This window comes from Dermacentor andersoni, chromosome 10 (genome assembly GCF_023375885.2).
Source record: "Dermacentor andersoni chromosome 10, qqDerAnde1_hic_scaffold, whole genome shotgun sequence".
NCBI lineage: Eukaryota > Metazoa > Arthropoda > Arachnida > Ixodida > Ixodidae > Dermacentor > Dermacentor andersoni.
In genome coordinates this window covers 136,323,216-136,350,362 of record NC_092823.1, presented here as the reverse complement: position 1 = coordinate 136,350,362, position 27,147 = coordinate 136,323,216, and the positions used below count along the sequence as shown (strand labels likewise).

The following is a 27,147-nucleotide window of genomic DNA, read 5'->3' as shown; positions in this document are numbered from 1 at the left end:
CTCTCCTCGAAAAGGTCTCCGTCACGTGACATTGGGTTACTCCGATTTACGTCAATCCAGACGCCGACGACTGCGGGTGCCTTCTGGATGGATGGATGGATGTTATGAGCGTCCCCTTTGGAACGGGGCGGTAGGTTGCGCCACCAAGCTCTTGCTATTATACTGACTTGTGTCCTACCTAGGTTAAACAATAAAAAAGAGAAAAAAAGACACTATGAACTACCACACCCAAATTTTCTGATCCCCTATTTCGAACTGTGCTTTTGTACGTCTTCGTTTTTTGTCGTTTCCACACTTTTCTTCCACCAATCCTCTAATCCTTCTGACGCCTTCTGTCCAGTGGCGTCAGCGCCCCCTTTACCAGTTGCCGTTTTAGGTCTGTCTGAGTGGCCGCGGCCTTTAGGTGGCGGTACTGTTTTTGGGTGAGCGCGAGCCGACGAAAACTCCCGACTTGCTAGAGGCTAACAGCATCGCTGTAAAAGATATTTACTTTTTCATTGGTGTTCCATCCTGTTTTCAAACTCTGCGTTCTCCGTGTTCAGGGCGAACAGACGTCGTTTGACTTACGCAGGTATGTGAATCTCGTCTCTTCCCAATGGGTGCGGAATTGAAACGCTGAAGAAAGGACACAGAACGCTGCCGTGGCCACTGGCGCTCGTTGTGAGCCATGTGCACATTGGCAGTCGCCAATGGATCACGAAAGCCGTGCCCTCCTTTCCGCGTCACTTCCACTTTCGCATTCCGTGGCGTGCTGACGCGTATTTTGTGGCGAAGCGCGTGTATTCATATTGCGCTTTAGTCTTTCTTTGACCCGAGCTGTTGAAATGGACGATGCAGTTTTGCCTCGATAAATGTTTTTTTTTTTCTCCTTCCGTATCTATGTTAGGCGGGCGTGTGAAGCCACAATTGCTTGGTACGCAGGTGACAGTAGTGCGAAATACTTACGCAATCTGACATTCTTCGTAAGCACGATGTATTTAATAGATCATTTCGTGGGAACTTGGACAGTTCTACACAAATATGTATTTAACATTTATGTGCATTTCGTGTAGATACAGAAACGATGTCCACCTATGCTGGCATTTGTTATCAGACTTTATTTATGCATTTATTCAGAAAAAAACTGAATACTCAACAAAGAAATAACTGTTGTTCCATTTCAGGCAACATTCGGAACAAAAGCATCGCTCTACGAACGGTGGACATTATCTTTGTATAGCTAATGACAGGTAACAAGAGTCGAAAATGTAATCAGTATGTGGCCGCAGCCACAAGTGAATTACTGAACTGTACTATATCAGTGAGAGAGCATCTACATCAGTCCTGACATCAGTGTTTTTTGCATGTCGATTGCTGTCTTGTTGAATAATCACTTGCCACATTGTCTTGTGCTCACTGCAGGGGCGAGACTTTACACTGCAAGCGAGACTCACTGCGAGACTTTAAATTTGCCCTTCCTTACGCAATGAATACAGCGACACTGAGTAAGAATGGAGTAGTAAGAACGGATTCATTATCTACAGCGCAAAAAGACGGAGACAAGCTAAAATCAGGGGCACAACGAGCACTATCTTTCAATCGAAGGTGTATTGAAATGTGTGCCCATTCAACACACAAGGTCACAAATTAATAAGATTGTATATAACACGAAGCTATCATTCATAAAGTCATTATAGGTCTTCCTGTTGCTCACCAGATTTCACTATATAACGCTTCCGTACTTGTGAAGCACATAGGTTAGTGCACTCGCGAACGAGCTTATCATATTGATTAAAAGAAAGCTTTTTGATTAGATTTTGTTTTACGTGCCAAAACCACGATACGGTTATGAGGCACGCCGTAAGTTCGACCGCCCTGGGTTGTTCAACGTGCACCCAATGCACGAGCATATTGCATTTAGCCCCCATCGAAACGCGGCCAGCGCGCCATCTGCTGTTGCTCAGCAGCGCAACGCCACCGCGGCGGGTTTTACGTAGAAAGGCATGCGCAGTCTTTTGTGAGCCAGTCATCGATCAATCAAAGCAGGAATTTGCCTTATCTATAAATGACACTCAACTGCCCCACGCCCACGTGACCGCTAATGTTGCCACCTCACTTTTGACACGTTTTCTTTCTTTCACGAATTTTATACCACGTTTATGTATAAGCGGCGCATGTTTTCAATAAACCTTCAGCTGAAAGACAGCGCTACTGCTGTCCCTCTACTTTTACTCCTTGCCACCGTCTTTTCTCGTATATCATGAAAATTAAAGTTAATTTTCGTCAATAAATTAACGTTGTCCGCGCCATGAGCGTGTCACAGTATTTTTCACTACTACTCGGTACAAGTTCGATAAAATGTAGCAGCCGCGTAGCTACTGAAGTAATAAAAATGGTACAAATGCAAGGAGTGAAACTGAATCTTCAAAAGATCAACGTCTTATCTTACCTCGAGAGCTCTGCAGAGCCAACATATAATGAAGACTAGGAATGTGAAGTTATTTGTAGTTTTCAATGGAAGGGTTGAAATGATAACACAAAGGAAATGAAAGTGCACGGTAAAACAACGCGGCGACTGAACCCACAACCACGCGTGCGCTGCAAAAGCATCCGCTGTGCTACGGCTGTTCCCGCGTCCACCGTGTCTATTCAAGGCCATGGTAGCGAATCATTCGTTTTGATTAATGGCGTCCTGTCAATTGTTTGTTTTTGTTCGTTCTTTTCTCAATAGTGGTTCCTCACTTTCATTTCCATTTATCTGATCATTTGTACACCTCAATTAAAAATCTACAAATAACTTCGCCTCTGCTTTGCTTGCTTTCATTATCTGTCGAATTCCTATGGTTCTGGCTAATAAAAATGAGGCCTCTCCGTTCCTCTTGTTGTCGTCCCTCGACAGATTCTCGTTATTTAGTGGCGTGTGGAGCGGCCGCAACTTATGTTTAGCGTGCGTTCTCATAAAGCACTGAAAGTTCGAGTAAGTGGCTCCTACGCCACACTTCTGATTCCAAGGACGATGAATAAAAAAGAAGGGGGAAGCGAGATGGGCGTGATGCCGCACACGTCGAAAGCACTGCCGAAACTGGCTGGTCATGCATGCGCTCGGTTTGTGCTCGAGACCGCCGGTTAATGTAGCTCCGCGTTTGCAACGTTTCGGTGCTCGCATCCTATGATCTTTTTACTTGATATTCGATGAAAGTCTCTGCGCAAGTTTCTGGGCTAAGCGTAGGCAGTACCACACACACACACACACACGCACACGCACACTCACACGCACAAACACAATTTTTTTTTCATGGAAAGCAACGCTTCTGGTTGTGAAACTATTTACAGCTGCAGCGCCGTCCCTCTCATGGACGCAAAACTGGCACCAGTTGGCGGGGCCTTAATTAAAGGAAAAGGGGCCATACATGAGGGGCATTCCAGACACAGTTCTCAAATTGGCAAATTTACCCACTTTGACGTTGCATGAACAGCTTTATTTGAGCCATCTTTAGACACGAGGCCGCGGTGGCCGTCGCCATTGGATGGGCGAGGAATGCAAGAACTCTGGCACTACGAGCGTTAGATTCCCGTAAACCAGCTGATGAGGGTTTGTCCACTATATATATGACCCTACACTACTGCGTCATTTGGGATGTTAGGACACTACCAATTAACCAACCTTCCAGTCTTATTCTTCAAGCTTCCCAACTAATAATGGAATTTGTTCGCTCGTGGTCAGGATGCCGGACCAGTACAACTTCGGCCTGTCGGACAAGAACAAGTTGCTGGTTTACGTGGACAACCTGCTGCGCCACCTGTGGCGGAACAAGGCCACCGACTCTGTGCTTCAGGCCATCGTAGAGCTGGCCTCGACGCTGTCCAAAATGTCCTTTGAGAATGACGCGCGCACCCAGGTGCCAAAGCTCGAGGACTACGTGTTGCCTCCCGGCAACTTCAAGATCGGCGCCATGTTCGTCAGAAGTGTGCCTCCAACGGTAAGCATTCGTATGGGCCACACACACACGCACAAAATAGTATTGATTTCACGAGCAGTTGACAATAATTACAAACCTTGTAGACAAAGCCCTCTATTTCTCGTATTCATTATTTTACATTCCTGATATTCTGGAGGTAGCCGCGCCCCAGTTATATCGCGGGAATCAGCCAGTCAATAGACGTATTATAGGGTTATTCCAAACGGCCCTACATTTGCGACTCAAGTCCCTCAAATCAAAGCGAGCAAGAAGGTAGCAGTGATAATGATCAGTACGATCGTCTGCCGTCATATTCTTATAATCGGACCTCATTTTTACCACACAATAACTGAACCTTTTATAATAGGTCAACTGGCGGCCACCGCAAAGAAATAAGCCAGACACGTGATGGGCTCAGCGTTGCAAGAAACGAGCATGCGAAATTGGAAGAATGCATGGTGCTTGTAAGAAATTCTACCATGAAGGAAAAAAAATGTACAATTCGCTCTAGTGGGCATATTAAATACTTTCAGCTTTTTAAGTAACTACATAATTGAACAGGGCAGCAAGAAGGTTCATATCAACTTAGCAGCTAGCCTTACTTTTTGTATTAACAAACATATCTCATTCAACTTGGTGAATGTATTCCCGTTGTCCAATTTCGTATATCTCTTGTCTTATGACAAATCACCGACGTCATAAATACTCCATAGATGTATATACACCTTTAATTAGTTGACTTTTCTATGCATCCCTTTTTTGCAGTTAATTCGGGCTAGAACTGCATAGCTGGCAAGCGACAATCAGTCGATGGGGTATTACTCGTTTTTTTTTCTTTTTTCCCCGGCATTTTCCTTGCAGCGACCTGAAAGGGCAACATCGAAGGGTCACGAGTTCAAATCACCTGTTATGTTCCTTTTTTTTCGCCCCTTTTTCTTTCTTTTTTTTCTTTCTTTTAATGTCTTTTCCTTTATTTATTTTTTTATGGCCTCACACTCACATGTGCAGGTCATAAATACCAGGTTCTCTAGCCGAGTGCCATCCATGCGGTATAACCGAGCTCAGATTGGTCCACCTTGACTGACCAAATAGGGCACCACTGTAGGTTAAATGAGGCGTACAACTCCTGCGGGAACGCCGTGGTTGCTCAGTGGTTATGGTGTTAGACTGCTGAGCACGAGGTCGCGGGGTAGGACCCCGACCACGGCGGCCGCATTTCGATGGGGGCGAAATGCGAAAACACCCGTGTACTTAGAATTAGGTGCACGTTAAAGAACCCCAGGGGGTCAAAATTTTCGGAGTCCTCCACTACGGCGTGCATAATCAGAAAGTGGTTTTGTCACGTACAACCCCATAAATTAATTTTTAATTTAACTCCTACGGGGACGGTAGAGTATACGTCTCCAGTGCAAGAGGACCGTGATTCAAATCCCGGTGCCGCGCTATTCTCCACCGGAAAAAAAAAAAAAAACCCGTGTGTTGAGAAAATTGCACAAACAGGCCTGGAGTGCGGCCTGATCCCGGTGACCAGAACCGGTAACGCACTCTCTCACCAGAGCAGGATTGGCCACCCTGGTGCAGTACTTGGCCACAACCTCCTATATGAATACAACAATCGAACCCCGGCCCTCAGTCCCCAGCAGCCGCGAAGCAACTGACCACGGCGGCGGTCAGATCTGTGACGCTGCAGAGGGTGCTAAGAATACCTGGCTCCGGACAGGCCGCCATTGGAATCTGAACCTGGCAACGTTTAACGTTAGAACGCTATCTAGTGAGGCGAGTCTAGCAGTGTTATTGGAGGAATTAGAGGGTAGTAAATGGGATATAATAGGGCTCAGTGAGGTTAGGAGGACAAAAGAAGCATATACAGTGCTAAAAAGCGGGCATGTACTGTGCTACCGGGGCTTAGCGGAGAGACGAGAACTAGGAGTCGGATTCCTGATTAATAAGGAAATAGCTGGTAACATACAGGAATTCTATAGCATTAACGAGAGGGTGGCATGTTTTGTTGTGAAACTTAATAAGAGGTACAAAATGAAGGTTGTACAGGTCTACGCTCCTACATCTAGTCATCATGACCAGGAAGTCGAAAGCTTTTATGAAGACGTAGAATCGGCGATGAGTAAAGTCAAAACAAAATACACTATACTGATGGGCGACTTCAATGCCAGGGTAGGCAAGAAGCAGGCTGGAGACAAGTCAGTGGGGGAATATGGCATAGGCTCTAGGAATAGCAGAGGAGAATTGTTAGTAGAGTTTGCAGAACACAGTAATATGCGGATAATGAATACCTTTTTCCGCAAGCGGGTTAGCCGAAAGTGGACGTGGAGGAGCCCGAATGGTGAGACTAGAAATGAAATCGACTTCATACTCTGCGAGAACCCTGGCATCATTCAAGATGTAGACGTGCTCGGCAAGGTACGCTGCAGTGACCACAGGATGGTAAGAACTCGAATTAGCCTAGACTTGAGGAGGGAACGAAAGAAACTGGTACACAAGAAGCCAATCAATGAGTTAGCGGTAAGAGGGAAACTAGAGGAATTCCGGATCAAACTACAGAACAGGTATTCGGCTTTAACTCAGGAAGAGGACCTTAGTGTTGAAGCAATGAACGACAACCTCATGGGCATCATTAAGGAGTGCGCAATAGAAGTCGGTGGTAACGCCGTTAGACAGGAAACCAGTAAGCTATCGCAGGAGACGAAAGATCTGATCAAGAAACGCCAATGTATGAAAGCCTCTAATCCTACAGCTAGAATAGAACTGGCAGAATTTTCTAAGTTAATCAACAAGCGTAAGACAGCGGACATCAGGAACTATAATATGGATAGAATTGAACAGGCTCTCAGGAACGGAGGAAGCCTAAAAACAGTGAAGAAGAAACTAGGAATAGGCAAGAATCAGATGTGTGCGTTAAGAGACAAAGCCGGCAATATCGTTACTAATATGGATGAGATAGTTCAAGTGGCTGAGGAGTTCTATAGAGATTTATACAGTACCAGTGGCACCCACGACGATAGTGGAAGAGAGAATAGCCTAGAGGAATTCGAAATCCCACAGGTAACGCCAGAAGAAGTAAAGAAAGCCTTAGGAGCTATGCAAAGGGGGAAGGCAGCTGGGGAGGATCAGGTAACAGCAGATTTGTTGAAGGATGGTGGTCAGATTGTTCTAGAGAAACTGGCCACCCTGTATACGCAATGCCTCATAACCTCGAGCGTACCGGAATCTTGGAAGAACGCTAACATAATCCTAATCCATAAGAAAGGGGACGCCAAAGACTTGAAAAATTAGACCGATCAGCTTACTGTCCGTTGCCTACAAAGTATTTACTAAGGTAATCGCAAATAGAATCAGGAACACCTTAGACTTCTGTCAACCAAAGGACCAGGCAGGATTCCGTAAAGGCTACTCAACAATAGACCATATTCAGACTATCAATCAAGTGATAGAGAAATGTGCAGAATATAACCAACCCTTATATATAGCTTTCATTGATTACGAGAAAGCGTTTGATTCAGTCGAAACCTCAGCAGTCATGGAGGCATTACGGAATCAGGGTGTAGATGAGCCATATGTAAAAATACTGGAATATATCTATAGCGGCTCCACAGCCACCGTAGTCCTCCACAAAGAAAGCAACAAAATCCCTATAAAGAAAGGCGTCAGACAGGGAGATACGATATCTCCAATGCTATTCACAGCATGTTTACAGGAGGTATTCAGAGGCCTGGAGTGGGAAGAATTGGGGATAAAAGTTGATGGAGAATACCTTAGCAACTTGCGATTCGCTGATGATATTGCCTTGCTTAGTAACTCAGGAGACCAATTGCAATGCATGCTCACTGACCTGGAGAGGCAAAGCAGAAGGGTGGGTCTGAAAATTAATCTGCAGAAAACTAAAGTACTGTTTAACAGTCTCGGAAGAGAACAGCAGTTTACGATAGGTAGCGAAACACTGGAAGTGGTAAGGGAATACATCTACTTAGGGCAGGTAGTGACCACGGATCCGGATCATGAGACTGAAATAACCAGAAGAATAAGAATGGGTTGGGGTGCGTTTGGCAGGCATTCTCAAATCATGAACAGTAGGTTGCCACTATCCCTCAAAAGGAAAGTGTACAACAGCTGTGTGTTACCAGTACTCACATATGGGGCAGAAACCTGGAGGCTTACGAAAAGGGTTCTGCTGAAATTGAGGACGACGCAACGAGCTATGGAAAGAAGAATGATGGGTGTAACGCTAAGGGATAAGAAAAGAGCAGATTGGGTGAGGCAACAAACGCGGGTAAACGACATCTTAGTTGAAATCAAGAAAAAGAAATGGGCATGGGCCAGACATGTAATGAGAAGGGAAGATAACCGATGGTCACTAAGAGCTACGGACTGGATTCCAAGAGAAGGGAAGCGTAGCAGGGGGCGGCAGAAAGTTAGGTGGGCAGATGACATTAAGACGTTTGCAGGGACAACATGGCCACAATTAGTACATGACCGGGGTAGTTGGAGAAGTATGGGAGAGGCCTTTGCCCTGCAGTGGGCGTAACTAGGCTGATGATGATGATGATGATGATGATGATGATGATGATGACCTGAAAGGCAACCGAGACACGAGGTATGACACGACGTGAAGAACCCATTGCCGAAGAATAAATTTCCGGGTGCAGTGTACGGAATTCGATGCGCTGACTGTGACCAGATTGACACAGCGGAAGCCGAGATTTTGATAGAAGATTTCAGCAACATTGCTATGATGTCTGCCTACTGAGCTAGCCGGGCATTCACGCAAAGAATAAGGAAAAGCAAGTAGCAACAACACCTAGCTGCAAAGTCAACACACAGATTTTCATCACGTCAGAACGATCGCATATGCGTCCATTCCTTTCGTCTTCATCTGCAGTTATTCTGTCTTGCTTATTTTCGTTTGTATTCCCGAGAATACAAACGAAAATTTTGTATTCATTGTATTCATATTGTATTTTGTTTCATTCCTTACGCACACAACCGAGGGGAAGGAGGAAAAAAAAGAACAGATTCGCAGTTTCCACGCAAGCGCATTAGAAATTTTCGTGCTCTGATCCTATCAACAGACTGGTCATATGTATTTGAAAAACAAAATCCAAATGCAGCCCACGAATTGTGCAGCCCACGATTACGTGCTAAGACCTAGCATTTCCGTTGAAATTGTGCAATCAGAGGAACAAGAAAATACGAAAACCCTGGATAAATGCGGCTTTGCTAAAAATGATAACAAGAAAAAACAAAATGTATCACTTGTTTGTAAAATGCAGGGGTGTGCAATTGTTGACTGATTACAAAAAATACCGAAATAAGGTCAACAATGAATTAAAGCAAGCAAGAATTAATTACTATGAACGATTATTTGCTAAAATAAAAAATGACCCTAGGAAAGTTTGGAATCAAGTTAGAGACTTAATATCTGCGAAAAGACAGAACACGGAGATAAACATAAAGACAGCCACTGGCGTGTTGACAGGCAGAGAAGCAGCAGCTGCTCTCAATGAATATTTCGTTTCCAGTGCCCAGCACCCCGACAGGGGGGAACCCACGGCCACATCTATAGTGAATAAATTCAGTCTTCCTAACTCAGTGATACTTACACCTGTTACACCTGCTGAAGTTGTGCAGCTGCTGTTTAAAGTAAAAAACAATGTCTCGGCTGGGTATGATGATGTGGAACCAGTACCAATGAAATATATTGCCGATATAATTGCACATGTCATTGTTCACATCATAAACAGAATGTTTGAAAGCGGTATATTTCCTGATTCTCTAAAGATAGCGCGTGTATGCCCTATTTACAAAGGAGGTGATAAACATTTAATGACAAATTTCCGGCCGATATCTGTCTTACCTGTTCTATCAAAGGTGTTCGAGAGTGCCCTGAATGTTAGACTACAAAAGCTTTTCAGTCAATATAGTGTAATTAGTGACATGCAGTATGGATTAAAAAAAAAATAAATCTTGTGAAGCAGCTCTTCTTAATATCAAACATAAAATAATAAATATTGAAAATAGAATGTACACATTAGGTTTATTTGTAGACTTAAGGAAAGCCTTTGATTCAGTATGCCACAGTTTATTAATTAGCAAATTGGAACAGTGCGGTGTACGAGGTATCGTATTGGAACTTTTACGACATTACTTAACCAATCGCTATCAATATGTCAGTATAAATAATCATGTTTCATCTCACGCGGAAATCGTAACGGGTGCTCCACAAGGATCAATACTTGGACCTCTTCCGTTTGTAATATTTTAATGATCTGTGTGACATCCCCGATTCTCCTGAATTAGTTATGTATGCAGATAATACTAACATATTCTTTAAAGCTGCTACTATAACAGAGCTCGAAATTAAAGTTAACAATTACCTGGCGCAACTCTCTTGCTGGTTACAACGTAATAAGCTACAAATGAATTCCTCCAAAACAAAATATATGATATTTGTTCCTGCTAATAAACGACGTAACTGCAATGCGGCTATTCTTTTTGAAGATAGGCTGATAGAGCAGGTAAAATGTCAAAAATTTCTGGGTGTGTGGTTCCAAGAGGATTTGGCCTGGAACATGCACATCGACAAACTTGCTATCGAACTAAGCAGAAGTGTTGGTTGCTTATACAGACTGAGTACTCTGGTTCCTCCATGGTTGAAAAGTTCATTAAACTACGCACTCTTTTATTCTAGATTAACCTACTGCATATTAATTTGGGGCACTACTTCGCAAAAAATTATAACAAATTGATAGTGCTACAAAAAAGTCTTACGCGCATTCGATGGATATTATGGCCCTGTACAAAACTTTAGAACCGCACCATATTTCATGAAACATTTTATGTTAAAGGCAAACCAAGTGTATTACTACAAGTTGCTGCAATACATTAAACAAAACAAATCACAGTACATATTGAATGTACCCACCAATCTGCATTACAGCCTTCGACAACATAACATGAGAACACCAAAAATAAGAACCAATTACGGAAAACTACTAGTCACTTACCAGGCACCTTCACTACTAAGTCGCCTACGTGATTTTGAAGATGAAATTATAGAAAATTCGAATAAATTACTCAAAAATTTTCTCATTCTGAACAATATTGAGTTTGTCTGATTAGAACCACAGTATAAATTGTCAGTCTTTTGTTTCTTTTGTTTTCTGGTTGTGGTTGGTCTGAAACAAAATACATCGTACTTTGAGTATTCTGTTGGTTTCTCATATTTCTTGTATACATGTTTCGTTTCACGAAAATAATATTGTCTCGTGACTCTCCATTTGATTTCAGTATCTATGTATGATACATGTTGCTGCGTACGGCCTGCGTGCCGAATAGTTGTGGGAGCAGAAGCCTCCGTCAGGCCACATCGCCTTTAGCTTCTGCTTCCTTTCTGTTGTAAACAGGAGAAATAAACTCATTCATTCATTCATTCATTCATTCATTCATTCATTCATTCATTCATTCATTCATTCATTCATTCATTCATTCATTCATTCATTCAGAATTGTATTGCGACCGCTGCGGTAGCAGAGCCGTCAATTGCTTACAAGCGCGAAATGTTCAAACCATGTCTGACTGATCGAAGAAGGCACCACTGTAGGTTAAATGAGGCATACAATTCCGAACTCCCTAGCGTTTAGGGAGTCCCAGAAAAACTACGGGGTCTGTTACCCCCCCCCCCCCTCCTCCCCAATTTCCTCCTCATTAGTTCTAGTATAACCACTGTCCAAAGCTGTAGAACGGCTGAATACACCATTGGGAGCTATCAAGGTAGCCTGCTTTGCGCGAGGCTCAGAGCGGCATTGATACGGCGGCACGACTCACCATTCTTAACCATTCTGAATAGCTACCCGGGCACGCTAGTTTTCGGACGCCAAGGGACAAGCGGACGCGACGAGCGAATGATACGCGACTCGGGGCCTCTCGGTAAGCGCTGAAAACTTCTCCCTTTTTTATTTTTACACAGAAGTGTTAAGTGCTGTTCAAATTCAGTGAAAATATATCGTGTACCTAGGCACGTTGAAGACCGCGTGCATGCGTGACATTCGGGAAACAAGAGGTTAGGACCACGGAGAATTGACACTATTAGCCCCGAGAACACCTAGAGGGGCGCCGCGAGCGCCGCTCGCGTGTCGTCAGGGCACGGACTCGCGCCTGTCGTCTGCTGCAGTTCAGGAGGTGCCCGGGCGCCTTCTGCAGTGTTTCCGTTTGTTCGCTCTCGTTCTCTATGCTTGTATACTTATGATGGGCCTCTCAGATATATCTTTTACAAAGTCTTCGTTCGCGAAAATGTAATCGAGGAGCTTATTTCCTAGACGACAATATATTTCTCAAAGGCAACGCTATAGTGCCACTCACGCGCCGTGGTTGCTGAGTGGCTCTGGTATTGGGCTGCTGAGCACGAGCTCGCGGGATCGAATCCCGGCCACAGCGGCCGCATTTCGATGTAGGCCGAATGCGAAAACACCCGTGTACTTAGATTTAGGTGCACGTTAAAGAACCCCAGGTAGTCAAAATTTCCGGAGTCCTCCACTACGGCGTGCCTCATAATCAGAAAGTGGTTTTGGCACGTAAAACACCATAATTTTTATAGTGCCACTCGAGGGAGCTCAGACCAGCCGATTACGGGTTTTTCATGCGCGGATTTACATTTTGCGGAGGTAGCTCACGTGAATAATAAAAGCATAGACGCAAAAGCACAGCACATAAGAATCCAGTTAGGATTCCATACCCACCATGGTGCAACATGCTTGTCACAATCAAACGCTGGCTATATATGACTTGTACAACATTTATCTTGATTTTAAACCACTAAAGCATGTTTGCTGACGACGAGTAGTTCATAGTATATTATCGAATTGTTCTATTTCTTCACAGAAACGCTCGGCAGTAACACGAGGACTTAACTCACACTGCAGTTTAGATTCTGCCAGCACCACCTGCGTCTTTAACTGTTTCTCAAAAGGCCGTTCTGCACCGGTTAAACTTAAGTGGGGGAAATTTGAAGTAAAACTGATTGAAGCTTACAGCTCTTTGCAGCACACGGAAAGGAATGTACCAATATTTATTCCCTTTCCATGCTACACGTTCAGCTCAATTGAGCAATTTACTGGTGCTTCTTGCTTGAGAAATAGACATGATGAACCTCTTTGGAGAACTGACACAGGTTGTTCGGGCCAAATATTTGAGTGAAATATGCCTTTTGTACCGTTTCACTGCAGCCAGCAAGTAGCATTAGTAGTGCGGAACATATTGAAGATATCATTGTTCCCCAGTGGAGGCCTAAGTCAAGTGAATTCATGTGAGGCTTGTGGTGTCGTCTTTGTGAGGCGGGTATGCGAGATCTTCTTGTGCGTACTGACGAAGAGAATAGTTTTCAGTTTGTATAATTTAACAACGCAGGATCGAGACATGGTGAGGCAGAAAGTGTTTGAATTTTTTATTTCAAGGGAGCCTAAGCTGTAATTGGCGCTGTAAAGAGCTACTTCATGGTTTCAATTGGAAGTTGTAGTGAACGGTTCGGTTCCGCGAACAATGCGCGCCTCGCCATAACGACAGTCGGTTACTTCCGTTGCGGGAGCTCGGGTGGGCCATGTCGTCGATAAAAGCTATCGAAGGCCACTATGATACATTTCATCGTTTGCAGTTGATTGATTCTCGATCTTAACCACAAAATTTTCTTTCATGTGATTGCTGTTATGGTATTCGTTAAATATATATATACAATACATGATGCGCTGTTAACAGCTAATGCGTTTCTGGGTGCCTATTTCAGAAAACGGTGGCACTAGTACCAAACCTTTTTACAAAAAATGCGCGCGTAACTCTTCCTTTTAGGCCTTAATACAGTTGCAACATTTGACTAAAACTCACCAGAGTAATAAGAATCATGATGAAAGCTTCCTTCTAACACGATTTTATAATGTTGACACCAAATATCAAGGTTTCCTTCCATGTAAAATGCGATGTCCCTTACAGCTAAGTACTAAGAGAATGTTAAGTGCTTAGAGGAGCATCATGCATAACTTCGCGTGTTGAGCTTGAGTCTGTGAAGGAGTATGTTTGCCTAGGTCAATTAATCACAAGGAACCTGATCATGAGAAAGAAATTCATAGAGGAATAAAAATGGGTTGGATTGCATATGGCAAATATTGTCAGCTCCTGACTGGAAGCTTACCATTATCATTTAAAAGGAAGGTGTACAATCAGTGCATTTTACCGGTGCTGACATATGGGGCAGAGACTTGAAGTCTGACAAAGAAGCTTGAGAACAAGTTAAAGACCACGCAAGGAGCGATGGAACTAAGAATGCTAGGCATTACGTTAAGAGACAGAAAGAGAGCGGTTTGGATCAGAGAGCAAACGGGTATAGGCGATATTCTAATAGACATTAAGAGAAAAAAATGGCGCTGGGCAGGTCATGTGTGAAGATTAGGTAACCGTTGGACCATTAGGGGGACAAAATGGGTACCAAGAGAAGGGAAGCACAGTAGAGGACGGCAGAAGACTAGGTGGTGCGACGAAATTAGGAAATTTGCGGGTGCGAGTTGGAATCGGTTGGCGCAGGACAGGGGTAATTGGAGATTGCAGGGAGAACCCTTCGTCCTGCAGTGGACATAAAATAGGCTTGCTGCTGCTGCTGATGATCATGCTATGATGTGAAGAAAATAAATTATTTGACGAATGTTTTCGCTGAGCATGCTAAAACCTTTGGCCACATCATTGACTGGGATTACGCACGCATCATCGGCACTCCAGATCACAACCGGATGGCACGCCTTCATCTGGAATTACTACACGTTCAAACGAGACTGCACATACGCTCAATCGAGATGACGGCACACTCCCGGCTGCTTATGCACGCTGTTTGCACCCCCGTTTTTAGACGTATATAGTGCATGCAAACTTAATCTGTAACCATTGTGAACAAGGTTATCGTACCGGAGCCTAGACGTCTCGTTTCTTCTTGCTTGCTTTCTTTCTTTCTTTCCTTTTTTAAAGTTCTAATTTCATGGTTGGTGTCCCGTTTTTTTTTTACCAGATGCGAGATCATATTGGAACGTTCCTCTTTTGGAAGTATTTAGTGTGCGCTCAGCTGAAAAGAAAAGGACGTACCAGTGAAAAACAATATACGCCTAACTTAGCGAACGAGAAATAAGTTCAGCGGATGTCAGCAAGGCAGGCGAGGTTCCATAAAAGAGAAAAATCGACCCTAGCGTAGCCTGCAAGAGTTGAGGTCGGGCATGTAAAACGGGGTGGCTGGCCCATGCCGTCGTCCGACTCATGTACGCCAAGGACATTGAAGAGAGGAACTTCTCATCGGAAACAAGTAGTACTGTTCTCGATGACAACAAGTTCCTCTCTTCAATGTACTGTGTTTATTTACAATATATCATGTATGGCCTCCTAGGCCCCGTCAAGCTGTTTTCTTGCAGCTTTTAGCCCAGGAGTCCAGCCAGGATATTTTCTGGTAAATCATGCAAATTGAATTGAATCTACCTGAAGAGTGGAGAACGATACATCTCATCAGTCTAGCATGACTGAAAACGAAGCACACCGAGTAGCCGAAAACGTCTGCTTAAAACCCCCTCTTTCCTCCCTAGATCCCTATGCCAGGGAAGCTGCCGTCCAGTCGGAGCGTCCAAAGTTGTCGAAGGACCCGCCTTGGAGGGCGAGGGTTCCCACATTCACTCCCGCACCTTTGTTTCCCTGAACACATGCAGAATCAAGCATCCTTCCTTTCTTTAGATCACTATCATCACAGTAAGAAGGTGGGCTTCGTAGAAATGGGTTGTTACGCTTGACTCAAGCTGGCGCGTCTTGGTTCCTGGTATGACCCCGCAGTTAGCTGGGGCGTTTGTCAAACGACCGTGGCGGTTACTGAAGTCCGTGGGGGGAACGCCATAGAACATCCTTTGGCGCCGTAGAACACCCCTTGCGGCCGCCAGTAGTCTGTCCGTGGGGGACGTGTTGTCAGCGTCACGAATCGATTTGTCGCAGTGGTGCAGGAAAGGCTAGAAGATCACTACCACCGCTGGCCGATCGTAATAAGCTCAAAGCTGCCCAGTTGCCCCGGTTCTGGCGCTGCATTCGGGTTGATGGTATTTTTTCCACAAGGGAGGTGGTTTGGAAAAGTTCATATTCAATGGCGTATCCTTGACATTAACGTAACTTAGAATGAGTAAAGAAAAAAGGAAAAACACCAACAGTAGAGAGGAGAGGGTGTGCTAAACCACGCTCGGTCTGGAATGCGCATCGCTACAGACTGGCCGTGGCTAAACTTGCAACTTCTAGGCTTGCACTTGAGACCTTCTTTATCAAGAAGAATAGAGATAGGTTATAAGTGAGCCTTCTATCTCATTACGTCATGCTGAATCTGACTTCTTGCGCAACCGCCTTTGATGTGCGTGTGCCTGTTCTTTCTGCTTGGTATGTGCATGCGTGACAAGAGGATATATAGGTACGATTCTATCCTTCCATTAAACAGTTGAGTGTAGCGCTTGTCTTTGTCGACCTTTCTTGTTTCTGTGATTTTTATCGCGCTAAGTTACTACTTCAATTATTGCATCTATTATAACGGCCGTACTCAGAATCAACTTGTGAAGCTGAAATCGTAGCAATATTTGCAGAAGCTAGTGTGAGCTTGCCGTATGTACTCTAGTTATGCAAAGAATTGGTGTTTCTAAGTCTGTCAATCACGTGTCGCTTGAGCTGTATGTATTTTTGTTTGTTTTGTTTCCTTCGTATAACACCAATTCGCATGTGTCACGTAACAAACAGTTGCCCGTCGGTCTTATGTTTCTTGTTTTTTCGTTTTTCCGTTACTAATTCCGAGTTGCGCCAATGCCAATGATACGACAGCTTTCCCATTTCATTAATTACCTGCTACATGTAGCGATGGCGTCATTATATCCTGTCACAGATTTTGCCATTACTTTAGCCCCTTTGTCAAAGAGAAAGCCTAGAAAAGTTTAGAGATGGAATTATTTTAGAAAGCAAATGAATCCGTTTTCCAATGAACATTTTGTCAAACGTGTCAGTTATGGCTGTAATACGTAATGTAACTGTGGTTTAATCACCTTGTATTTACATCGCTGTTAGCATCATATGTATTCTTTCAATAATGGTGACCTACTTATTTCTTAAAGACCGACTGAAACGAAATTTCGGACAGCGTACAAAGCGCATCTTCAAACAGTGTAGATATAGAGCAACCATTCTTGGGCAGAGCACAAGAATGGATAAATTCCAACTATCCCTTCTACAGAGCAACCTCCGTGCAATATTTCACGCTTGAAATACGAATTTGTGCCTCACGAAGAGCTCGCGAAAGCAGACGTTTTTGACACCGAAACCAAAAAAAGAAGAAAACAGCAAGAAAATCCGCCGCTAATTACTGGCCGCTGAAAGTGAAGCATGACCCACAAAGGCTCCTCGGCATTGCCCCCGAGACAGGGCACCGCCTGCTGCGTTTGACGACGCGCATAAAAATCTCGGAGGCGACGTATGGTAGGATTTAGGGCATATTCGCTAACCACCAGGATCGCGCGTCGATCGTCCGCTAAGGGGCTATTTAAAGGCTGTTAATGCGAAAGCTAGACGACCATCGGCATTCCAGCCATGCCAATATTGCTTCAACGGTGTGTACCACTAATTTATAACCAATTTAGCCAAAGTGAAATTTAGTTGCAGATGTCCTTGAAGGTGTGTAACGTGTCTGGTGATAAAGTACAGTTTTTGCCCAAGTACGTTCAGGTGCACACGTGAAAAGCTGAAATACCCTCATTTTACCTTAGTAAAGTCTAACATTGGGTTAGTTGGTTCCGTATGATCGAAGGCACGGTGGAAGGAAAAAAAAAAATATAGGAGGGAGCCTCGCGCAACACGATTGAAGCCAGGAGTGTCGTCCCAACACGTGGCGTCAAAGCACGGATGATACGTTCGAGCACGCGTAGTACTCCCGGATGAATTTTTTTTCGATAGGCATGGAGGAAGGAAAATGTCTCTCCATGTCGGCAAATCTCGATTCTTGCTCCGTGATCTCGACGCAAGAGGTCACGTGTTGGGCCGACCCTGAGCAAAAGGACTGTGTCACCGAGCGTTCGCTTGCGAAGGCTGGTTGTGTGACGCAATGCTGTTTCCTAACTTTTTCCTTCCTCCATGATTTAAGGCATAGTAGCTTGACGACCGAAGGATCAGAAAATTGCTTGCATTTACTAGTTAGAAGAATCGCCGAAAATGAGAACTTAAAAAGAAGCGTCGAGCTTACAGCACAGGGACTCTGAGGTGTAAGAAAATACTTAGGAGGTATTTATAAAGCTGACAATATCCATAAATTTGAAATTATTTAGCTCTGTATTACGCTAAAATGTAACGAATAGGAGTGCTGCATAACCTACGTCAACTGAGTCACGGTTCCAGGTATTCTGTTTTTGATATGTCAGATTAGTGCGCGCTGACATATCACGAAGTTCACATAGCACAGCATAGCACGAAGTTCACAAAAGAGAATCGCGTCGATCAAAACTTGGTGCATGTATGAAAACAGGGAAGGCACGGTGCTGCACCAGCAACTGATGGTTTAGTCCAAGTGATCAATACATACGGGGGGGATCATATTTAGGTTTTCCGGAATTTCTAAATGTTGCTTGCGGCAGATAGCATAATTCTTGTCCTTGAGCTGTGCTTTTCGAAGAGGCAGATATTACTAGCGCGACAAAGCATTAAGCTAATTAACACAAATTCACTAAATATGTTTTAATTACTTACTTTGCGGCACATATTGCAATTCACGAATTGTAGCCGGTGAGCTTGCGAGACGTATGCGCTTGAAAGGAACCTCGAGGATGACAACAGTGTGGATATATTTCGCAAAATGTAGCACGAAATACACGGTCGTTTCAGTTACATTAGTGTTTCAATGCATGAAGGAACGTTTCGTTAAAGAAGTAAACGGTACAAGAGTGCATTTTTAGGCAAGTTTGACGGTTCATATCTCCAAACTGGTGTCATTCCGTAAATTCCTTCCAAGTGGATACGCATTGCAAATTCACCGGCTACAATTCATAAATTGCAGTATGTGCCGTTAAGTAATTAAGAAGTGAATTAGTGGTATGTTACAATTAATTGGTAATCTGTTTCCATTTCAAGTGCAATTAATGTCCGCCTCCGTCAATAATCCAGCTCAATGGCTAGAATTATGTTAAAAGTTCCAGAAACGTTAAAGATGATGACCCCGTATATACGACCGTATGCAACAGAAAGGAAATACAAAACAAATACCACCAAAAATTCCACCATCAAACATCTGTCAAACGCCGCTGTCAAGAAACGAACAGTATTTCCTTCTATCACAAGCAAACTGCCTGGCAGCTTTTTCGCTTCTAGCGTTCAGCTGAAATGATTCTACGACCTGAGCTCCTGCGAACACCGGCTGCAGTGCACGCAGGGGTCGGAAAGACGAGCGTGCCAGCTTGCTAATATATATGTGTATAGACCCGTGACCGATCATTCAGACATGCATCTGCCCGTCTCTCCTCTTGCCCGCATAGACCAAACTACAGTCATTCTGCGCTCGTATGTCGCAAATGAATCGTGGTGCTTTTTATCCCAACCACGTCGCTTCTGCGTATCGCTATTCACTTTCGCACGCAGACGTCAAAGTTATAAAGGAGCGGGGAAAAGACTTCCGTGAAGAGAACAAAACAATAATAAACGATGACAATGACAACTCGTCCTTTAATTTTTTCTTGAATATTATGGCTGCCCTGGTGAAGGTATACGGCACACAGGAACCTCTGCTCCTTTATTTTTACTTTATGTGTCTCTGCTAGTTTGGTTCAGCAGAATCAAGCCTGTCCTTGTCGCATTTCCGTATGGCATGCTGCCGGTCACCAACAATAACCGTACAGCTGTCGTAATCAAGCGCGAAACTTGATTTCAAATGTTTCTGTGAACAAATTGCAAACAGCATAAACCTGATTTTCAAACACAAAGGAAGTCCGCAAAGTCTGATCAGTCGTACTCGAGCAATTTTAGGAGCATTTGATATAAACTGCCGAAGCTAAAGTTGCGCCCACTCACCATTTATGTGATTGTCAAAAACAGTTTTCTCTCTATCGTAGCGGCCTGTGAGAGATAGCTTTTCTGAGATCTAATCTGTGCTGCGGTGTTTTTTTTTCTTCCTGCTGTGCGATGAACAATATTGCACATGCATTGATACTCCACGTGCAATGAACCGCCAGCTTTTACCAGAGCCATTTCATCGTGTCGCGAAGAAACGGCCGGTTTGCGCTATGCATTACGAGACACGATACCAGCTAATTATCCCAGTCTGTCATACTGCGTGAACTCTAAAGTTATTCTTTTAAGCATTTTTTAATTGTATGATCTAAATTGAAAATCAACTCTGTGAGCATGGTTGAACGTTTTCTTTTAAATGCAACTGTATAGCGGTGCCGATATACTAACAGTAACAGAGCGATCCAACTCAAAGACAACAGAACGCTGCTCGGCTGGCAGCCTTCACTGGAAATCGCCGCCGATAATATAGAAACGGGATGCATCTGTTGCCCGTCAGCGGAACAAGTTTCGTTACGTTTCACCTGCATTCGAATGCGGGAATCGGGGGTAGCTTCTTTTTAGCCCAGTCGCTTTGATGCTCAACACAAGCGCGGCGTCCTTTTCCAAGGTGAACCTCCGGCGCAACGTGAAGGCGGCCATCTTCCACGGAGACGTCATCTCGCGAACGTACGAGATCCTCGCGTCGGCGACGCGCGAGACGGCCAACCTGTTCCTGCTGGTGCTGTTCTTCGACGAGTACCTGAAGCTGGTCACGGGCTGGTCCCAGCAGACCTTCGACGAGTCCCTGAGCTGCACGATGCTCGGCTCCAAGCTTTTCCCGCTGCAGTACGGCAACTCCGAGGCGACCCTCTTCTACGACCAGACCGCGGCGCGCGAGCTCCGCGAGATCTTCACTGCCGCCAAGGTGCGAACGCGGGCTCGCAGCGACCGGAGTGCCCCTTCCGGCACAGTTCGTACTCAAAGTACTAGGGGTGCGAATATTTTAGACTATACTTACAAATGAGGAATCGAATGTTGTCCCATTCGATTCGGTCCTCCAATCAATTATTCGCAAATGCGAAAGCTTTCGGATACTTCACGTTGTCAACTAGCTGAGCACAATCACGCACGAAGCAAAAATAGAATAACTTTATTCTGGCGACAAGGAACGCTAGCGTAGTAGAAGAATGTTCAGATCTGACGCACGCGTTGGAATTTATGGGAAGCGGGTAAATAAATGCTTCACGATTAACGGCGACGCGTAAGATTTTTCTTGCTTTTGTGCCGTGTGACGTGTAATCTCGTGAAATGTTTGTTCATTCACCACAAGGGTGCGAACTTTATTGTCATGCGATCTTTACGTCTATGCACTAAATCGCTCACAAGCTGTACCAAATGGCAAGCCCCAAATCTCTACCTCACCACGTCTCGCCAGTGTGAGACGTATACGCGGCGATGCCACAAAGACGATGTACGGTGCCTGTCGGCGGGAAGAACGCGCGGGGACGACAGGTGTGTGTGTGTGCACGCACAGAGGCACGTATCGAGCAACGCGTAGAAATTCTGTGCCTTTTGTTTCACGTGCCCATTTCTGAGCATTGAGCAACCACCCTGTGACGCACACTGAGTGATTAAATTATAGAAAGTAAAGTGAATTTAAAAATTCCGTTACGCATATAGTTCGCCATTCCAGTGAGAGATTGGTGTGCTTTAGTGATGTGTGAGCAGACATCATATGTTCGGTTTTTATGTAGAAAGTTATTTTCTGTCACGCAAAACAGAGGTGAGAGGATTCGAGGTTTATAGCGAGTGCTTCTTTCTTTTTTTAGATCATACAGAATTTTCAAAAATCGCCTGTGGCAGATAGCATAATTTTAGTCATTGAGCTGGCTTACTCATAGACGGCCGTTACTTACGCAGGACAACAAAATCTGTAATATACTAATTAACGAGCATCCGGTAGGTAACATTATCTTTAATTACTTTACGGCACGTATCGAAATTTACGAATTGTAGCCGGTGAGTTCGCAAAGCGCTTAGAACGAATTTTCAGGAGGACACCAGTTTTGAGATATTCATTCACAAGGTGTGCGACGGAATGCATGGGCATGCGTAAAACAGCGATTTCAATGCATAAAATAACCACTTGTTAAAAAGTGGAACAATAACGCATTTTTATGCGAGCATCACGGCACATATCTCCATGCCCATGCAATCCTTAGAAGTCGTTCCAAGTGGATACGCCTTGCGAACTCACCGGCTACAATTCGTAAATAGCGACATGCTGTATACGTAAGGTAATTGATTAATAGGTTAATTCGTGACTTATTAGTCGAATATGGATTTCGACTTCTCGCATGAATAATGCCCTCCGCTTCGAGTAATTCAACCAGGCACGTACCCAGGGGGGGGGGGAGGGGGCGAGCCCCCCTTCCACACACACGCTCCCCGTCCACGCCACCACTTCTCAAACACATTCCTAAAGCGCCGCCAAATCAATGTTGAGACTTGACAGCTATTCGGCGGTCAACATTTTGCTGCCTTTTTCACTGCTTTTGGAAGGAGTAGTTATCGGGATCTACTGGGATGTGAAGGCCAGTTTCCTCATCGATTCGGTGGCCGCGCGATCAACTCGAGATGCATTCAATTGTCACCGTCTATTCAACGTTCACACGCATCGCTGTTGGTTCGTTAGTCCAACCTTCTTTGTTTAGACTGGTCTAGAGACCAGGAAAGGGATTCGGTTCGTGGTCAGCTGGTCTGTATGTACGTGGAACGAGCATGCGCCAGAGAAAACGCCAATTGCGTTGAACTTTTCCTTTTTGCTTCATTATTTTCTCGAGTGATGGCTCGCCGAAACGCTGACAGATCCTCGAAACCATATGCCCGTGATATGGGTCAGATAAGGTGGAAAATAATATAATGCGAGACAGCGACCATCATAAAACTCTGCAATAACCCTTAAACTCATAGGCAATACGACTTTCACCCATTAACTCGTCTGGTTTTTGCCTAATTGTGCAGCACTTTTTGTGTAAAATTGCCAACTGGAAACAAGAGTCGCAAGGAGTTGAGAAATTAAGCGATCTACTAAGGAAGAGAGCCGAGGCAACAGCCAAACAGGAAGGAAAAGCGAAAATTAACACATTTACCCATTGTTTATGAAATTATTTGTGGATCAACATTTTTTTTTATTTAACTAGGAAGTACAGAAAACGCCGCCGGAAGAGGAGAACAATTTCGCGTGTACTGAATGAAGCTTATACAGTTATCATTCGAGCCGCCTGACGTAGCCTCTTCTCTGCTGTGCTTATATATATAGGTGTCTTTCTAACCTTCCGCGGTGGGCGCAGTACGTTTAGAATCCCAGCGTTCTGCGCCCTACGCAGTTGTACGGGACTGGCAGCCACGCATCGCTACGTAACTTCCCAAATAAATGTACGGGTCGGTTGTGGCACTTGGTAGAGCAGTAAACGAGGGATCCAAAAGAACTGTGATTGTTCCACAAATATATATTTCTCTATAATTGTTCCAGAGCGAATTCAACAAACGCTACTGTAGTCGGCTACAACTTAAGTCCGCCAGCCACTGTTCCTCCGCGAGGCTGCAAATAATTCGTACTTGAAACTTTTCCTGTTACCCAAATAAGGCGGTAACCACAAAAATAAATTTATTAACGCGTAACTTTATATATTTTACCTCGCCTATTATAGGGGAATGGCGAAAACCTAATTCTTTATTGAACTGAAATAACATGCTTGCTTCGCTGCAACTATTTATTGTCAAGTTTCACTTCAGTTGGCAGTGAGGTTTCATGAGTAAAACGGGTTCAACAATGAAATGAACTGCACCGCAGACTTTTGAAGTGTGAGATGCTCAGACTCCATACACTTTATCCATGTATGTTGCACACCTCATTGCTTCCGCCGATGAAAAGACTCTTCAAGAACAGCAGACGCTCCGGAGGCATCAAGTACGACGCCATATTGAAAAGGCCGCATGACAACGATATTGTTTGCTTCTGTGATTGGCTGGCGGAGTAACAAAACTCCGCGCGGTCCGTGTGCCTTGGTTGCCAACTGCTGTCCTTTTTAAGTAGTATTCTACTAAAGTAATCTTTATCTTACACATTTGCTTCTTTACTTGTTCTCGGCACTGTTCTTCCTGCGCTTCTTTCCTGCGCGAGTCCATTTGACATGGTTCCTTGTTTGCCAAGTAAAGGAGAGGGGCATCGCATAGGCGTAGCTGTAAAACACACCTTACTTCATTTTTACTTTGTGGGTTTACACTTTTTTATGGCGAATGGTGTGCGTTATTCACATTTCTGCTAGTAAAGGTACACCCCCCCCCTCATTTGCATAGAAAGGTTACCTTGGGCTGCCTCCCCCCCCCCCCCCGAAAAAAAATCCTGGGTACGTGCTTGAATTCAACTCAAGGACTACAATTACGTTATCTAACACATGCAATTTTTTAACATTTTGTATAGCAAAAAATTAAACACCCTGCATAATACATTTCGTGGGGACTTTCATGTAACCTTTGTACATATGCCCGCAAATACATCCGGAGAAACAGCGACCGACAGGCACGCAAAAACCGGTAAATTAGGCAAAGAAACCTTCGCTTTAATACCTTGTGTCGTTCTGCGATCCTGACTATTCCTCGGCTAAACATGGATCAATCGACCATTAATATTTCTTCTATAGATGGCATTCGGTGGTGGCTGTTGTTTTACACTATTTATTCATTGTCAACCTTTGTTCTCACTTCGGATTATATCTGAGTACGCTTCATTGCAAGATTGATTGATTTACTGATCGTACAATCTGCCGCAACCATTCGAACTAAAAAAAAAAAAGAGTCCTTTTTTTGTTGGTGTCATCACCGCAGACGACGCATATTATTTGGTTTAGTCTCGAAAGTATGTGGAGATTATAATCGGCCTTTCAAAACTTGCAATACCCGCTGCTGGGCAAGCTGGCTCATGATTTAGGCTTAAGAAGTAGCGCAAGAAGGACAAGAGACAGGAAAGGCTCAGTCCTATTGAAATGCAACAGCGACGCGCCGTTTCTGTCTCTTCATGTCGTTTTTACTCCCTCCCCCACCACAACTGACCGCTGTTCAGGTGCCAGCAGACTGCGCTAGACAGTTACTGCGGTCAGCAGTAATTTTAAGCATGAAATACTTTTAGCTGCCGTTGTCGGCTACCTTCAGGAGAGGTTGAGCCAAAATCCAGAGCCGTTATCATGGCACTCAAGACGAGCATGGGGCGAGAACGAAATAAGAATATCCGGGCATTGTTGTGAGAGCAAAACGAGACCATCCGGGCAATCAATCAAAACTTAAGAAAATCCGGTCTCTGGCCCTCGACCCCTTGTATAGGACCGCGCTACATACGCTAGTTACTGCCCAAACAAGTTTTTAAAAATATTGCTTCCGATTTCTTCCGAATGTTTGTTCACAATATCACTCAAGCTGTAACTTCTTGTACGCTGAAGTTTGTCATTTCCAATAGCGACGTTCAAAAGGCGGATATACAGTACACTGTATACTTGATTGTCACCTTTTGGCGTCGACACAGGGTTGCCTGTACTCTTTTCAACGCCAGCGGTCCGCGATTTGCGCCGCCTCCTTCGATAGAAGGCGCCACGCTGTCTGGCCAGGCCTGCAGCGTCCGGCGCACCGCGGATAGTTGTGAGATGGTTGCGAGCAATCGTCCCACAACCATCCGCGACGCGCCGCGGACGCTGTTCGTCGTAATTATTCCGACCAATCTGCTTTGCCGCTAGCCATTTCGTGCTTACATCTACTCTCTATTACGGGAAAGGCAGTATCTTTTGTTCCCTCCAATTTCCTTCATTTATCTATCTAGATATTTAAATAAACAACCAAATACTACTATTTTGTCTCTGCAACTTCGCCTAACAAGTGTCCGGCATGAATGCGCACATTTTCAATCAGAGCAGCAGACTCTTTCCTTCGCTGTAAATGTTGTAGGTGACGGCAGAGGGCCACTTGGGTGTCAAGACACAGCCAGTCGAAGTCAACATCAAGATCCTGGAGCCAAATTCGTTCCGGAAGGACGCGGTCGACGGCACGAACCTGTTCCAGACGCACGCCCTCAACCTCCTCGAGGGACTGAAGGCCACCATGACCGCCATGCTTCGGCGGGTAGCCGAAGGCAAATACGGAGGCGAGAGTCGCATCCTGGTCGAGGCCCAGTTTAGGGGCGCCTTCGACTACGACTCGAGGGTCTCCAGCCTCCTGGTCGCGACGCAGAACTTGCAGCCGCCTTTCTACTGCCGCCAGAGGACCACGTCGAACCTGTCGCTGGGCACCAACGACACTGCGGTCAGCGTCAAGTGCGACGGCGGACAATTCAAGCCGTTTCTCAACTACGGCCTCGCTGCGACGGCCACGGTCGAAGCGTTGTTGTCGGTCATTATCCAGAACTCCCTCCACAACGCGAAGGAGATCGAGGAACGGGCCAGCTGTTACAAGAAACAGCTGAACATCGACGGCTCCGTCGACACCGCGACCTTGGCGACCACCGCCATGGGCCTGTCGCTGTCCTTCTCGATGCTCAAGACGTCCAACATGGCACTCTGGCGGGACCTGAAACTTAGCAAGGAGGACCGCGCGGCGCTGCAGCTGTTCTTCCACCGTCACTGCCTCCGCCACTGCGGCAAGACGGGAACGCTCAGCGGCAAGCATAAGTGCCATCTTGCTCTGGTCAACATGCGCCAATTCTTCACGGCCTATGGATGCAGAAATGACGCACCAATGAGACCGACCGTACACTGCGCTATATAGCACTTTCACCTGGTAGTTGACTTTTATGCTGCAAAGGCTGCAGTTACGCGACCGACGGATTATTCCGATTGTTTGGGGGTGTAGAGAAATTGAAATCGCGGCTGTCAGAATGCCTACGTGTCGCACTTGCTCGCATGACACTACAGCTTATTCAGATATTAATGTTATTGCATTGCCTTTTTCATGGTGTTACGACATTTCTTTCTTTCTTTCTTTCAATTGTGCAATATAATCACTGGTTTGTACGAGACAACGTGCAGGGTGGAAGAGCCACGAATAAGTCAAAATGTAGATTTTGTTTATTTATTTATTTAACACA

General features: G+C 44.8%; 1 protein-coding gene across 1 annotated transcript; it reads left to right on the top strand.

Annotated features, from left to right (window-relative positions):
* Positions 1-423: 423 nt before the first annotated feature.
* On the top strand, positions 424-21,047 carry LOC129380346 (uncharacterized). The gene is made up of 3 exons (XM_055061150.2): positions 424-571; positions 3,704-3,959; positions 20,644-21,047. Exons 2-3 carry the CDS (start codon positions 3,705-3,707, stop codon positions 21,037-21,039), a joined length of 651 nt encoding a protein of 216 aa, XP_054917125.2. The 5' UTR covers positions 424-571; position 3,704; the 3' UTR covers positions 21,040-21,047.
* Positions 21,048-27,147: the final 6,100 nt, after the last annotated feature.